We start from the raw sequence: 14,419 nt of genomic DNA, 5'->3' as shown, positions 1-14,419 counted from the left end.
TGGGATGAAGCAGGAGCAAGGGAGAGAAAAGCATGGTCAGTTGGTTATTTCCTGACTGGTGGTTGTAGAAAACATTATTATTGGGATGCTGTTGGTCAGCTGAAGCAGACCTTGTGTGCTGATTGTTTTCAGTAATAGAATATTTGTAAAGTCTGAGGACTGGGGCTCCTTTTCATCAAAGCTTCTCAAGGTAGGAGCCTGGCACGAAGCCCCTCTGGCCGTTCCTTTCTGCTGTCCACCAGCCGTCCTCGTTCTCCGCAATGACAACCACGGTGTCCCCCTCACTGATGTCCAGCTCATCCACGTTCTGAAAGGAGACAGGGAGAGAAATGGGACAGCCTGACAGCACAGGGGGGCCCAAGAAGTATCTGGTGGGGTTTTTTAAATCCTGCTCTTCAACTTTCCTGGTTCTGAAACACCACACCACACAGTGAGGGATTAAGCATTTTGGCTCAGATTTCCCCAGCCTCCAGGGTGCCTCCTCCTGCACAACCTGATGGTTTTATCACTGGGGAAGTCCAGAAAGGGTTAAACACCACTCTCCTAAAGCAGTTCACCATGACCTGCATAGTCTGCAGGTGTTGCTAAATAGAGCAGAGCTTAATTCCTAAGGGGGATAACAGTGCCTCTGCTAATCCATGCCTGAAATAGGTCTCAGTTCTTTTAGCAGGGTACAGCAGTGACCAGTGGGGGACAGTGACTCTGGGACAGCAGTGACTTTCATCCCCAGACAAATGCAGTAGTTGCAAATAAGCTCTCCCTGAGCTCCCAGGCAGCCATCAGTGTTCAGTGGTGCTGTCCTATTTTCCATAGGAAACCACTTTGCTGCCCACAGTGTAGTAAATAGAAAACAGCATAAGGGAGGCTTCCAGAGATGTTTGAGGTGTCAGCTAAAACTGAATTTAATGCACTTGAGTCGGTAAGAATGGACTCAAAAAATGAGAGGCCTCAATGTGCAATATACTAAAGGTAGTAACAGGCTCTTTTCTCAGCAGGGAATATCCCTGTGTGGCAGGGACTCCTGGAGAAATGAGGTGATCCAGTAGTGTCCTTAGGGAAACTTCCATTAACAGTGAGGTGCTTTCAACTGTGCTTGCATGAAATTTCATGTAAATAATAAAAGAAGGTTTAAAATGAAGAAAAAAAACCCCAACATCGAATAAAAGGTGTTGGAATACTCCTGTACCTAAGGGAAAGTGCTCCTTTTGAGCTTTTTCTCGGTTTTCATGATTTATCTGGCATTTATCTATTTTGTCACTGTCACATTTCTTCAGTGTTGGCTGTTGGTGGCAGGTCCCTTGATGTGAGGCTCTCTGCACTGAGACATAAAACATCCTGGATGCTGTTTCTTCTGCTGATCTAAAGCTGATAAAAGGAACCTTTAAACTGACATGTAAAACAGGAGGGGTTGGAGTCCAGCATCTGGAGTCCATCTGAATTAGCAAATATTTATAACCAGTCCATTCACAACCTTTTACTAATGATATTCTGCCTAGTTAGGACTGGAGTCAGGGAGAGTTCAATAGTTCAGGATGTAGATTGTTCTCTTTAAGCTGGCAGATGAACCACATCCATTGTGATTCTGCAGCTTGCACCATGGAAGTACAGGAAGGAATGTCCTTGATTCAGGAACTCCTGCTCCAGTGGAGAACCTAAACTGGAGCAGGACATGTCCCTGGCTGTGAGATGACAGTAACATCTCCTTCACAGAATTTACACTTCCAGGATGTTTCAATCAGCATCAGTTATTTTAAATGTGATTTTCTGGAGTGTTTATTTTGAACCCTTTACCTGTGCTGTGTAGTCATAAAGCACTCTGTAGTCCTGTGATGATGTGATCTCAGCTTGTTCATTTACAAAAATGGATGCATAGACTCCTTCTGTTCTCTCTGCAAGGGGGGGGGGGGGGGGGGGGAATAAGGAAGAAATACCCAGCACAGAAACAAAGAGTTCAGTTGCTTATAAAAGCATGGGATCATATGCAAGAGTTCACAAATACAAGGCTTTCTGTTCTCTCCCTGCCTGGAGATGCACACATATAGAAAAGCAGCTGTGAGCTGTAGGTAAATCTTGCACAAAAACTGTCCCCCATTGATGGGATGACAATGCACCCATTGAACTTTGTGGGAGGTCAGAAACGAGCTTCAGCCTCAGGTTGGGAAAAAGGTTTCCCCTGCTAAAACACAATCCAAGTCATCCAAGGAGGGAAACACTGATTAAAATGGTTTAACAAGTTGCTACTGGGGGTATAAAATTCTAGCAGTTCCCTGGCTCACATAAGACTTTCCTTTTCCCCTTGAGAAAAATGGAAAATACTGTGCCAATGGGTCACCAGACATTTTCCAGGGGTTTATATAATTCTCACATAGCTATTTGTCATGGACATCACTTTTTTTTTTGCAGATATTTTGTTTTAATACAGCTTGTTGTAATTAGGGAAGCTTCTAATTTCTTCCCAGCATCTGTCTGGGGGCTTCCCCTGCTGAGCACCAAGTGTAGCAAGAGCGACCCTGGGCTGTGTTTCGGGGTGCCCAAGCAGGCAGGGCTGGCAGAGGAAGTTCATTTTAAAGCTGTTTAAAAACAACTTTTCTTTTGGTAACAACTACAGTTAAAATGCTTTTGTTTACTATCCAATCAATAAAAATGTCATAAACTGTTACCTTTTACATAGTCAAAATACTGTGTTTTAAATATCATCTGATAAATTCCTAGTTATAAGGATTACAAGACAGCAGTGGAACTGTGAGGTGAGATGGATATTTGTATTAACACACCACATGCCTGGTGTGTTAAAAATTGTACCTATTCTGTGGGGTTTTTTAGTGGTAGTTGTGGTACACAAGGAGAAAACTAATATCTATGTCAGACTGCTGCTCTGAATGTACAGGTTCCCCCTGCCTAGGTGGAGGTTTTGAAGACCCTGTGGATTATTTGGCACTTTAAACGGGGAAATTTGTTAATACACATCCAAGCAAAATTAATTTCCAGATAACTCTTGCCTGCCAACATGTGAATATCTGTTGTAGACTTCTGCTCCATGTCAGAGCCTGGTTTAGCAACACAATCTAAAACAAACACATCTGGTAAACTGATTTCCTGCAGAGCATACCCAGAGGAGGGGCTGAAGGAGTGGCAGTTAATGTGTTGTTTTTGCTGCTCCCATGCAGTAGTCCAGAGAATCTGCAGAACCAAGAGAAGCCAAAACCAAAATGAGTGAACAGGCCTGGGTATGAGCATTCCTTCATCTCAGCTCTGACTCAGCCTTCCCTCCATCTGCTTCACAGAGTAGATGTCGTCTCTTCCCATGGCCTTCTATTTTCTTTTATGCTATAGATATATTTATCTTCCATTAAAAATGTGTTTTTAAAAATGCAGCAGACTATTGAACCATCAGCCTTCACTAAATTGTGCATGAAATGCAGCAGATAGTATTTTTTTTGTAGAATCAAAGGCTCATGGTGTGAAACTCCAATTTTTCCACAATGTTAAAATGATGAAAATTGTCAGTTGCTTATAAGAGATTAACATCTCTTTGTGTTTAAGGAAAACCCTGATACAATTTAAAATACAGAGCTTTTGTAACAAGCCTTTCTAAAAGCTGTGAGTTTAAGTGAATTTTTATTTTAATCTATCCCTAGTTATTTCCTATATCACAGCTGGGTACTGAAGACTAAGCAAAGTGAGAAAATGGGTTAGGATTCTCAAGCAGAGATAGAAATAGCATTGCATGCTTAAGGCATATTTAAAGGGTCTGATTTTTTAGCTAGTGAACATTCAGTTTTTCTGGAAAATGGATTTCCTCTCTCAAGAGTTCCTGAAAGACTCAGGCTGAGTCTCTCCAGGCTCCTTGCCCATGCTGCTCACAGTTGTGCTCTGAATGGCAGGACAATTGTCTTATGTAACTGCACAGGATGCAGCACTGAATTCATTATTAGAGAAGATCCAGTTTCCAACTGAAAAACAAAGCCTCGTGTGTAACCCTGAGCAGCTCCCTGGCAAGCCTGGACCTCATTCCAAATGGGAGATCACTGCCTGCTCCTTGTCCTTGCCATGTCATAGGGCTTGTTAAATTTTAAATATCTTCTGCTTTAACTGTGATGCCCTCCCCACTGTGAATTTGCCATTTTAGTATAAAATATTTAAACCAATAGAGGCACCATGCTCTTCTGCTGTTATGACTGCATCCATGTTCTAACATTTACCAGCAGAAAGGGATCAGAATGAGGAAAATTGCCTCCCTGATCATCACAGTTTTTCCACCCTTGGATCCAGACAGAGCAGCTCTTTGTTCTGCTCAGCTGGTTGGTGCTGTAAGCATGGAGGAATGGCCCCAAAGGAAGGCTCCTCCAGCCTCTGCTCCCAGCCACGTTCACCTTCACCCTCCCTGGAACAAACTGGTTGTGTTGCTACGTGCCCTGACTCAATAGGAAAGAGGAAACTCTGGCTGCTCCCTCCCCACTGCTGGCCCAGTAATTGTGTGATGAACTCATCCCCAGTCCCTCCTCCCACTGGGGCACACCAAGATCACTCTCACTGCATTTCAATGCCTTCACCACTTCTCTCAAGTCACCCTCACTGCTACCTGCTGCCTCTTGCTACACTGAAGGCTGCAATGGCTTCCCAGGGGTGTTTTGTGCCCAGGCAGGGCTGCTGCTGTGGGAAGGGAGCTCTGGCCTCACCTCTTGATCATGCCACAGGCCGGGCTGGGGCTGGGGCTGCTGCTGCGCTCCCGGCTGTAGTAGCTCTCGTAGCCTATGGCATCTGCACAGGGCAAGAAAAACAGACGTTCAAACAGGAGCCACTGAGAAAACTCTGTTTGCTTCCTGCCACAATGTGCCCTGAGGCTGCTGGAGCAAACTCAGGGCAGCACCTGCCTGCCCTCACCTGTGTTATAGCTGGATAATGAGATGATTGGCTCTCACAGTTAAAAGATAATTCTTGTGTGAATATTAAGAGAAGCTTTAGTGATGTATAAGTATGTTATTGTAGTTTACATGTCCTCTGTTCTCCCCATAGTTCCCTTTCCCCCTGTATTGTTGCTATCAGACAGCCAGGGCTGTCTAGGACAGGTAAAGGAAGGCTGCACAGGTGTCCCTGGCATGGGGCAGTGGGAATGGAAAAGCTTTGGGGGTGCTTAGGGGGTGAGGCATGGCAACACCTGAGCTCCAATCCAGTTACAAAGCAGTGTCCACTGATAAATGGCACAGAAGAGCTGACTGACAGACTTTGGAGGGGCCAGGGCTGGCTGATGCCACCCCCAGGGGTATAAAAGACTGAGCATCCAGCTTGAAAGGAACGGGCTATGTGGTATCCATGAGGGACAGTTCCCAGCACTGCAGCTTTTTCCTAATGTAGTCCTTTGTTGTATTTTTTTAAGGTTTAATAAACCTCTTTAAATTTTCAGAGTGAGCAGTTGTCTGTCACACCTGGAATGAGGCTGGAGCAGCTCAGGGGAACCTGGGGGTTTGACAGAGCCATTCCAGTGCTGTGAACAGCCATGGCCCTGGTGGCCAGGCACCCTCGGCCTGTTCCAGGAGCTGTGACTGCCCTAATGAGGAAGGCAGTTTCCTCCATGGCCGTTTCTTCTGTGGCCTCAAAGCTCAGGATTTAAGGGGGCAGAGTATGGTCACTGAGTGCCCTAAACCGTGTTCATGACAGAATTTGCTGCAGCACATTTTGTTTCTTCTTTCCTCAGTCAGGAATTTTTGCCAGGGCTGGGGATGTTTCTGAGTGTTATTGCCTGCAGCAATAACGAGCAATTTCCTGGTGTTTGCTTGTGTGTTTCCCCACCTTTCATACCTCCCCCATCCGCCTCCTGAGAGCTTATTTGCTGTTTACCCAGAGATATTTGGGTTTTATTCTCTCAAACACATTTAGGTTGCAGTTCCTTCGCTCTCCCCTATGGTGTCGTTAAGGGTGAAATTTAGACCATTTCCAAGTGTAACTTTACAGATGAAATAGTTACAGATGGATTTCTTTGTCAGCTCAGAGCTCCCAGTGCAGTTGTACAGCTGGTGGCCACACGGCCTGCTCCAGTGAGAGCCAAGCAAACACGGGTGAAGTCTGTGATAGTGTTTTATCTCAGCCCTGATAGCAGCACGTTAACAAAGACATCAGACTGGGGCTAAAGGTTCTGTTGACATTCTCATACTGTGTCAGCCAGGATACTGAGCAGAGCAGGCACTCAGAGCTAGAGAGTGTGAAGAATCCCTACAAATGAGACTCACAGTAATTAGGGAGTTTTCTGATCAATTTAAGGGTCTCCTGTTGCCCTTGTGCATTGTCACCTTGGTGCAGTTTCCAGCCTAGAGGGCACTGTAGGACTGGGTAGAAAAGGAAGCAAGCAAGACCATCAGGAAGGTTTGGTCAGGGTGAAGGTCTGCTGCCACACAATGCAAATGACACCTGAGTTTCCTCCTGCCTTTTGCAAATAATAGCACAGATCAGCAGCTCACCATGTGCTACAGTGCACACTCATTAGCCAGAGCTGTGGAGAAATGAGGATATTGCTTCCAGAACATTTTCTGTCCTTTTCTAGAGGGTGACAAAAATAAACAACAAAAAACCAAGTCAGGTTTTTCTTGCCTTTCATAAAGCTCTCAAGGGTTTTTTCCACCTAGTTCTTATTAGAAATGACTCTGACATGGCCAAGAGCTTTTTGTAGAAATTTCCTAGGTGACTGGAGAATGGCAAATCTTAAATAGGAAAAAAACCCCAAAAACCTAAACCAAGAAACACCAGCTAAGAATTACACATTTCTTAGTATACAGAAGTGGTTTTACACTGTTGCAAGGCACAGTTCTCCTTTCTGCCACTGAAAATGTAATTTTTCCTGGGTAAATTCTCCTTATCAGTGAATTTAAATCCCCTATGTGAAGAATAAACTGTGGCAGCAAAATGGCATCCAATGCACCAGTATCTATATACTAGTTTTAAAAATTCCCAAAATCCCAATTTTTAGCCACTGTAAGTAATGGCAAAAAGGCTGAGTGAAAAGCAGGCCTCAGATAGCTCAGTGCTGAGTTAGTGGCAGCACCCAGCTCTGCTGATGAAGGGCCTGGGGTGCAATCCCTGTCAGCTTTGAGCTCTGCAGTGAAATCAAAGGGGTGGAACTTGTTCTTGTAGGAGATAATTATCCCCAGGGACCAGGCCCTGATTTTGTACCTGTACAACTCCTAGATGAAGGGTTTTATGGAACTCTCTTGTGCTGCCTGTTGAAGTACAGGTGTGGTTTGTGTCTGGCCATGTGGCACATCAGACAGCTCCTTTTCTGCAGGGTGTTTGGAGAACTCCTACCCTGCAGCAGCAGGTTTTCATTCTCCACCTGCTCTTGCCCCATGCTGGGTCAATCTCCATTTCAGACCAGAGGTTTTGAGCACTGAAGTCCAGGAAAAAGCAGCTTTGGCTTGAATGGGCAGAGCCTGTGAACCTGACAGCAGTTCTGGGTGCTGGGGCAAAGCCAATTTCATTCAGAATTTCTCCCAGCCAAAGTCTGGGCTTATGCAAACTTCCTGAGAGCAGAAGATTTGTTATACCCCATTGGGCATGTGGAACAGAATAGAAAACTTCTCTGTGCTGCAAATGAGGAGGCAGCACCTCTGCCAAGGGGACACTGGGGTGCAGTTACTGGTGAGGTGGCTCTGTCTTGTCACACTCCAGGAAGCTGAAGTTGCCATTCCTGCAAGGCAATTTGCCACCTCCTTAGCAGTGTCAATTCAGCTGTACTGTGAAATGAGCCTGGCTGCAAAGCCAAAACAAGTTTTTTCTTCGTTGGAGGGTTATTTTTAAGCTGGATCATTCTGCTATCCCACTTAGAGCATCACTCAGGCAGCGATGGCAGCACAGTGTGGGGGAAGTGAGCCATGGCAGGTGGGAATGAAAAGCTGGAGCAGGAATTCCTCCAGCTGGTTTTACCGCCAAAGGACATGTACTGCACAAGCATCTGACAAGATCAGTAGGAATAATTACCTGGAGGTTGTGTTCCTGTCATTTTTGTCTTAATGAAGTAGTCTATGTCTGACTCTACAACACAGTTCTCCAAGCTGACCCGAACCTCTTCATACATCTACAAAACAGAATCCAAGAGTTTAATTTCACTTTTAACATTTCACGTTTAATTAACAAACAATGCTCTTGTGGTAATTGCCTCCTTAAGAAACACCTTATACTTGGTAGATGTCTGACCTGGCTGCTCTTCAGCCTGCCCCCTGTACCAATATTCTTGTAAACACCCCTGATTGTGCTCTGGATGGTCTTTAAAGAGAGCAGGACAAAGGCAGTCCAAAACTTTTCAAAAGAGAAATTAATAGCAGGAAACAACCATTCATAGTCAAATCTAGTGTATTCTTTACATCTTCCACTTGATTTCATGACCGGGTGCCTTTTTTGAAATTGAGTCAGAGCCCAAGTACACTCAGCAGAGTTTTGGGAGCATTCCCCAGCACAGCAAGGAGTGCCATCAGTGCCACCAAGTGACACAGCTTGCAGACATGCATCTGGATGGCAGCTGGGAGAGCAGGAGGGGACATTTCCCTGCGGGGCAGGGCAGGCTGTACCTCGTCATCCTTCACACACTGCAGGGACAGCTGGTTGCAGTGCACCCACAGCGAGTTGCGCAGGATCGTGATGCGGTCACACTCCTGCAGCTGGAAGACCTAAAACCAAACAGGAAACGTGAGGGAGCTTTGTGGTATTGAGTTCTTGGCTCTGCAGGCTGGGAAAGGGCTGGGGATGCAAACCTGTGCTGAGGGCACCATGGTAAAGGATGTTTTTTCAGTTGGTGGAGAAACTACATCTACTGTTCGTGCTCAAAAATTTGTTCTGATTAGTTGCACCAAAATAAAGTTACATTTTAGAGACAGAAACAAAGCAGGGGAGAGGAATCTAGATCTGGATTTGACTGCTACCTCTGCTGTTGAGGATTTCAGAGTCAGGGTTCTGTCTGCCCATCACACTGAAATCTGGATTTAACAGACTAGTAGAGTACTGGCATGAAAGGGTTGGATTTATGTGAGAGGTAGAGGCAAAACTATCCACCTCTGCCATCTAAAATGCTGCTGTAAACTTTTCTCTTTTGTAATTACTTGAGGCTCTCTGGAGTTGACTCTGCATATCAAAGGTTACTTTTGTGGTAAAGAGAAGGCATTTTTCTGTCTTTGGAGTTTTTCCCTTCCTTCATCTGTCTGGCTTCCTCAAGTTGCTGCACTGCTTAGGGAGAAGGAAGGGGGCAGAGAGAAAAGTGTGAACCGATTTGGGGGAAGAGGCAGATAAGCTCTTTCTTTAAAAACTTGAAAAAAACCAAATCACCCTGATGTCTACGTTGTACTGTTAAAAGTAGAACAAAGTTTTGGTTTTCTATGAGGTGTGAAAATCTCAGATGCTTCCAGCCATCTGTCTCCATCTCTATTTGCTAGTAATTATGTCCAGAACACCACAAATGTACACAGCATTCAGCAGAACGCTCAGTTGGGTGTGCTTCCTGCCATCTAATGACTTACCAACTAAAGAAACCCAGAAAAAGGAATCTGTCAGGGGAGCAAGCTGCTGTGGTTTCTGAGAATAAAGGTTTTAAAGAGAGCCTGCAAGGTGGAGAATGAGTATCTGGATGCTCGTTCTCAACAGAAAGCCTGTGGCCCTCGAGGCTGCTGAAACAGCACCAGAGCCAGCAGGGAATTTTCCAGATAAATGGTGTCCTGTCAGGAAATGCAGTTAATCCAAGGGGGAAGTGTGGTGAGTCTGGCCTTTCAAGCCCTTGTCAGCATCCAGAAAAGCCAGAAAAGCACAGCTGAGTGCTGTGTTTGACACATCCCTGGTGCTGCTGGAGAACCAGGGCAGTCCAGGACAGCGTGGCACAGCCCCTGTGACAAAGGCCACCCCAGAGCTGCCATTTGCCAGCCAATACTTTCAGGCTGTGGCTGTCCAGCACTCAGTTACAGACCCAGGCAACCCCAGCACCTTCAGATTCCCCACTATGCAGCCACAAGCGTAGGATTTTAAGCTGCTTTTTGTACTAATTGCTAGTTTAAAAAACCCTAAAGAGTATCAGTTCTTCTCTCTACAAGCACTTTTAAAAGAAGGCACAAAAGATGCCCTTGCTTTTTGAGTGGCTGTTTGGATTAAGCAGTGGTCACAAGCTCTGTGGGCTGGCCAGGATTTAGCTATATGGGACACAAAAGAGTGTGAGGTTGTGGAATGCTTCACTGGTTTGTTGGCTTTTTAAGAAGAGAGAAAATGTGCATCTTTGGAAGACTAAGGCTTGGCATTATATCTGTGGAAATGTCTGTGCCAGTTGTGGGGCTTTTCAGTCCTCTCAGAGAGGGAATATTTAAGAGGAAGCAGAGAACTGGAAATGTATCCTCCTGGCATTTTATTTTATGTGGAAATAAAGCCTGCAACAAGTAAATATAGCAAAATCAGACTTTAGCAGATGGGCAAATGTACTTGAAGGATTACTGTGATCAAATGAGTGCCTGATTTGGATGCCAACCAGTTCCTGTAAATTGTTGTGCAAAACTTAATAGCCAAGTGCAAATCTCCTTGTCCATCCTCAGTAAAATGGAGACAGAGACTTTTCTACCACTGCCTTTCAATAGAAAGATTATTTCATTGCAGAGGACAAATATTCTTGCAGGTGAATTGAAAGTGCTGTGAACATAATGTCTGGGGTATGTACCAGTTCATACATTGCTCCACCTCTCCCACCTCTGCATTTATTCCCCTCCTTTGTTTTTACATAGCTGTGCTGACCAAGCAAGGAGAATGTCAGTGATACAGGAGCAGCTATGTCTAAGTAAACTCTAGTTTTGCAGTAATTTTGCAAAGACATCTGTTGGAACTCCACATAAAACAAACAGCAAAACCCTTGGGATGGCATTTCAGGCCTTAAACTGAGATATTCCAATGGGCTAAAATAAAGAGTGTGCAAACATCTCTGCAGAAGTCAATGTTTACCTCACAGGTTTTGATGTGTTCCTGCTCCCACTCTGTCCTGACCTTGTCCAGCTGCTCGATGTTCTGCTTGTAAACGTTCTCTGTAAACACAGACACAGAACACAAACCCAACAGTCAGGGAAAAAGTGCTACAGCCTTGCTGTCTTTCCTCCTATTGGGCCTTTCCTGTGATTTCCTGTGCTTCAGGCCTGTGGTTTGCTTGAGTATCACAAGAATATGTGAGTTTGGGACAGGTGGGGCACAATAATTATGGGATTTTTTGTTTGTAGGTATGTACTAGAGTAAGGATTCTCTCTGTGTGGTTTGCAGGTCAGGTATAAACTTTATGGTAGGGATAACACAATTCAGAGGTGAAGAGCCTGGACTTTGCTTGGGCACTTAGCATCCTGAGGCTCTCTCATTCCCAGCCAGCAGAGCCATGTGATTTGGTGGAAGCTGTTCCATGGGGAGGGAGGCACAAGCCTGAGCTCCAGAGTCAGCTCAGGTTGTGCTGGCCTGTCCTGCTGGCCATACACACGTTTGTGGCTGGAGATCACTGCTGTGCTCATGCCCATGGGGGTGGGGGGTGGGATTTGGGCTCTCTCAGGGCAATTTGAGCTCTACTGTGCTTTCAGACTTGCTTCAAGAAGAGCTTTTCTGCTCTGGGTGAAGTCCCTAAAGGAAGTCTTCTGTAAATTCTTTAATACAAGCAGGACACTGGCATTTCCACAGAGGGGAGTGTCAGTGACTGTCAGGTTGCTGCTCTTTAGAGGCTTCTTCATTAATATTTGGGTGGGTGCCTCTGGGAACCCTGGGAGCCTGGGTGATTTGGATGTGTTCTATCAAAATCCTGTGCTGGTAGATCTTTGCTGAGAAGACTCATAGTTCAGCTGCAAACAGCATCACCTGCTTCATTTGCTGCATCTCTGCATTGCTTGGCTTTGTTCTGGCTCTGAAACAGGAAAAGAAACACCCCAAATTAACTTCTGACATATTTTTGCTTCTGTCCCAGTTTGTTGTGCTGCCTCCTCTCTTTTCCCCTCTAGGGGAAAGGCTCTAACTTGCAAGAACTTCCTGGCTGTCCCCCCTTCATGCACAGCTCTGCTGAATGGAGAAGGGACCAGGTCTTCCCAGGTGCAGCCACAGGTGCAATGACTTCAAGGGAAATCTTTCCATTCAGACATCCCTGCCAGAGGAGCTCAGAGCCAGGGTGATCCAGCCTGAAGCTGTGCCTGCTGGCTGAGCTGTTTTTTCTCAATTGTTTGATGTGCTTCTCTAATAGATATTTATAAGCAGAAATAAATGGCAGTGAAAATTCTTCATCTTTCAAGCTCCTCATTTAGTACTCAGATGAAAAGCACACAGCTTTTAAAATACTTTGCAAATGCCAGATAATTTCCCATAACAACTCAGAAGCCTAAAAATTAAATTCGCTCTAAGTAGAAGTCCTCTGTTTTAAAAACCTGCAGCTTTTAGCAAATAAGAGAACAGCCATCACCTGTACTCTCAGGTCCTTCTGCACAGATGGGGGTGACAGCACAGTAATGCTCTGCTCTGAACATCAGTGTCATGCATTCTTCCCCCTTCCCCACAAGGCTCAGGTAGGGGCTCATGATCATACTCCTCATCACAGCTGGCTGGGAAATGTGGAGTAAGCTGGGAATAGAAGTTTCATTCTTGTTTGCTTCCTGGCCCAAACTGTTTGCAAATGCTGAGCAGAATTAAACAGCTTGAGCTGCCTCTGTGCATTCCCAACGTGCTGGCACGTTCAGGGAAGAGCTGGCAATGGAGCACCCTGGGATCCTTCTGCATGGAAGGAGCTGGGTCAGGCTTAGCTGCCATTGGAGCTGTGAAATGTTTGGTGTCATTTTGGCAGGACCAGGATTCCATCCCCTCTTTGCAGCTAAGCTGCAGGGGTTTGCTTATCAAAGATTAGGGAATGCTGGAAATAAAATGTAAAGTTCTGATGCTGTTTTTAGAGTCTCCACACCACCACCCCCCTCTCCTTGAGATGATTTTTGATCCTTTTTGCTTACACTGCACTGATTTTTATCGAGCCAAAGGGAGTTCATTTATTTTGTTTTCTCCATCTGTTTCACTGTAAAATGTTCCCATTAAAAGTTAGTGGATTGTCAGCTGCAAGTATCAAGACGATGCAATGAAGGACTGCAGTGCCTTAATTTCCAAGGATTTATTTTTGAGTCTGTAAATTTAGTTGAAATTAAACTCACCATGAGGAGGAAAATGTTGAGGAAAAAGATGCATTTTAATGTAAGATGCTACACCTACTAAGTGTAAGAGACCAAAAGGCAAAACTAACTGCATGACATATTTTTGACTTGTTTCTTTTGTGTAATGAGTAATTTCAGAGAAAAATCCCATTCCGTTTCCTTGCAGGATTCACAGAGCACAGCCTAGTATAAATTAATTAGATAACTTCGTCCCTTCCCAGAGGATTCTTTGGGGTTAATTTCAAAACAAAGCCCCTGGCATCCTGTAGAATGGATTAATTGTATTCTCTTGTACCTGGGGAGGGTAAACCCCCCAGTTTTCCCCCTGGAGAGCTGTGTCCTGTCAGTACCTTTTCTGTTTGCTTGGGGTTGCCTGCGGCGCTGGTGCGTTCGAAGGATTGCTCGGCCTCGTCCGCCTCCCTGCACTTCTGCTCGTAGCTCCTCTTGGACTGGAACAAAGAGATCACACATCAGGCTCTGCCTGGGGCAGCAAGGCTGGATTCCCCCCAGAGCTGTTCCAGCCACTTCCCCCTCTGCAGTCTGAGACAGCAAATCAGTGCCCAGGGTGGGCAATAGGAAAAAATCCCAATGGCACCGTAAGGAGGCAGAAAAATAAACTGAAACATTGGAATAGGGGCTGCCAGCCCGGACTGAATTCTTTTCCTGCAGCCCTGAAATTGTTTGCTTTGTACACCTGCAACTCCCTGCAGGGGTCAGGAGTGCACAGGCTGCTCTACCAGCACTGGTGCCCCAGGTATCTGCCCAGGAGCCAAGGAGGGATGAATTTGGGATCCCACATTCCCAGGATGGCTGTGGGGTGGTTGTCAGGTGCTGCCTTGGCCATTGCTCCAAGCTGTGAGGCAGAGCCAGCACCCCATAGGCAACAGTCTTGGGGTAGTTCTCAGAAGCAGGAGAAATCTTTATTTGCACCAAACATCTCTGTATCTTAGAGGTGCACTTAGAACCAGCACATTTCCCAAAAAACCCATTAGTACACCTCCAGCTGTAGCACTAACAGGTCTGCAGCTACTTTCCTTAGAGGCAGTTGCCCAATGGAAACCAAACCCAGCTGTCTGTAGTTTCTGTACCTGCAAGCTTTCCAGATGGGGAGGATTCCTCCTGCCTACAAGACCCCCTCACTGTTCTTAAAATTGTACTTACACACACTGAAAAATTACATTTACTCCTCTAAGCACCCTTGCCTAGAGAGAATGAAATCCTGTTTGACCTGGGGCACCATTCATCCTGCATTAACCTTC

At 45.5% G+C, this 14,419-nt stretch overlaps 1 protein-coding gene across 1 annotated transcript in view; it reads right to left on the bottom strand.

Annotated features, from left to right (window-relative positions):
• Positions 1-14,419, bottom strand: part of PSTPIP1 (proline-serine-threonine phosphatase interacting protein 1) — a 47,360-nt gene continuing 32,941 nt past the window's right edge. Inside the window, exons 7-15 of the mRNA XM_054272881.1 lie at positions 13,511-13,609; positions 11,836-11,881; positions 10,951-11,030; positions 8,556-8,654; positions 7,969-8,065; positions 4,680-4,761; positions 3,110-3,180; positions 1,792-1,889; positions 1-307 (exon numbers count right to left, since the gene is read on the bottom strand). Of these exons, the coding sequence (XP_054128856.1) occupies positions 176-307; positions 1,792-1,889; positions 3,110-3,180; positions 4,680-4,761; positions 7,969-8,065; positions 8,556-8,654; positions 10,951-11,030; positions 11,836-11,881; positions 13,511-13,609 (804 nt within the window). The 3' untranslated portion in view covers positions 1-175. The remainder of the gene's footprint in view (positions 308-1,791; positions 1,890-3,109; positions 3,181-4,679; positions 4,762-7,968; positions 8,066-8,555; positions 8,655-10,950; positions 11,031-11,835; positions 11,882-13,510; positions 13,610-14,419) is intronic.

This window comes from Melozone crissalis, unplaced genomic scaffold, assembly GCF_028551555.1.
Source record: "Melozone crissalis strain CALT ecotype California unplaced genomic scaffold, PUWL_Pcris_2 ptg000014l_1, whole genome shotgun sequence".
NCBI classification, from domain to species: domain Eukaryota; kingdom Metazoa; phylum Chordata; class Aves; order Passeriformes; family Passerellidae; genus Melozone; species Melozone crissalis.
The sequence above is the reverse complement of the archived record's forward strand: the minus strand, read 5'-3'. Positions and strand labels throughout refer to the sequence as shown.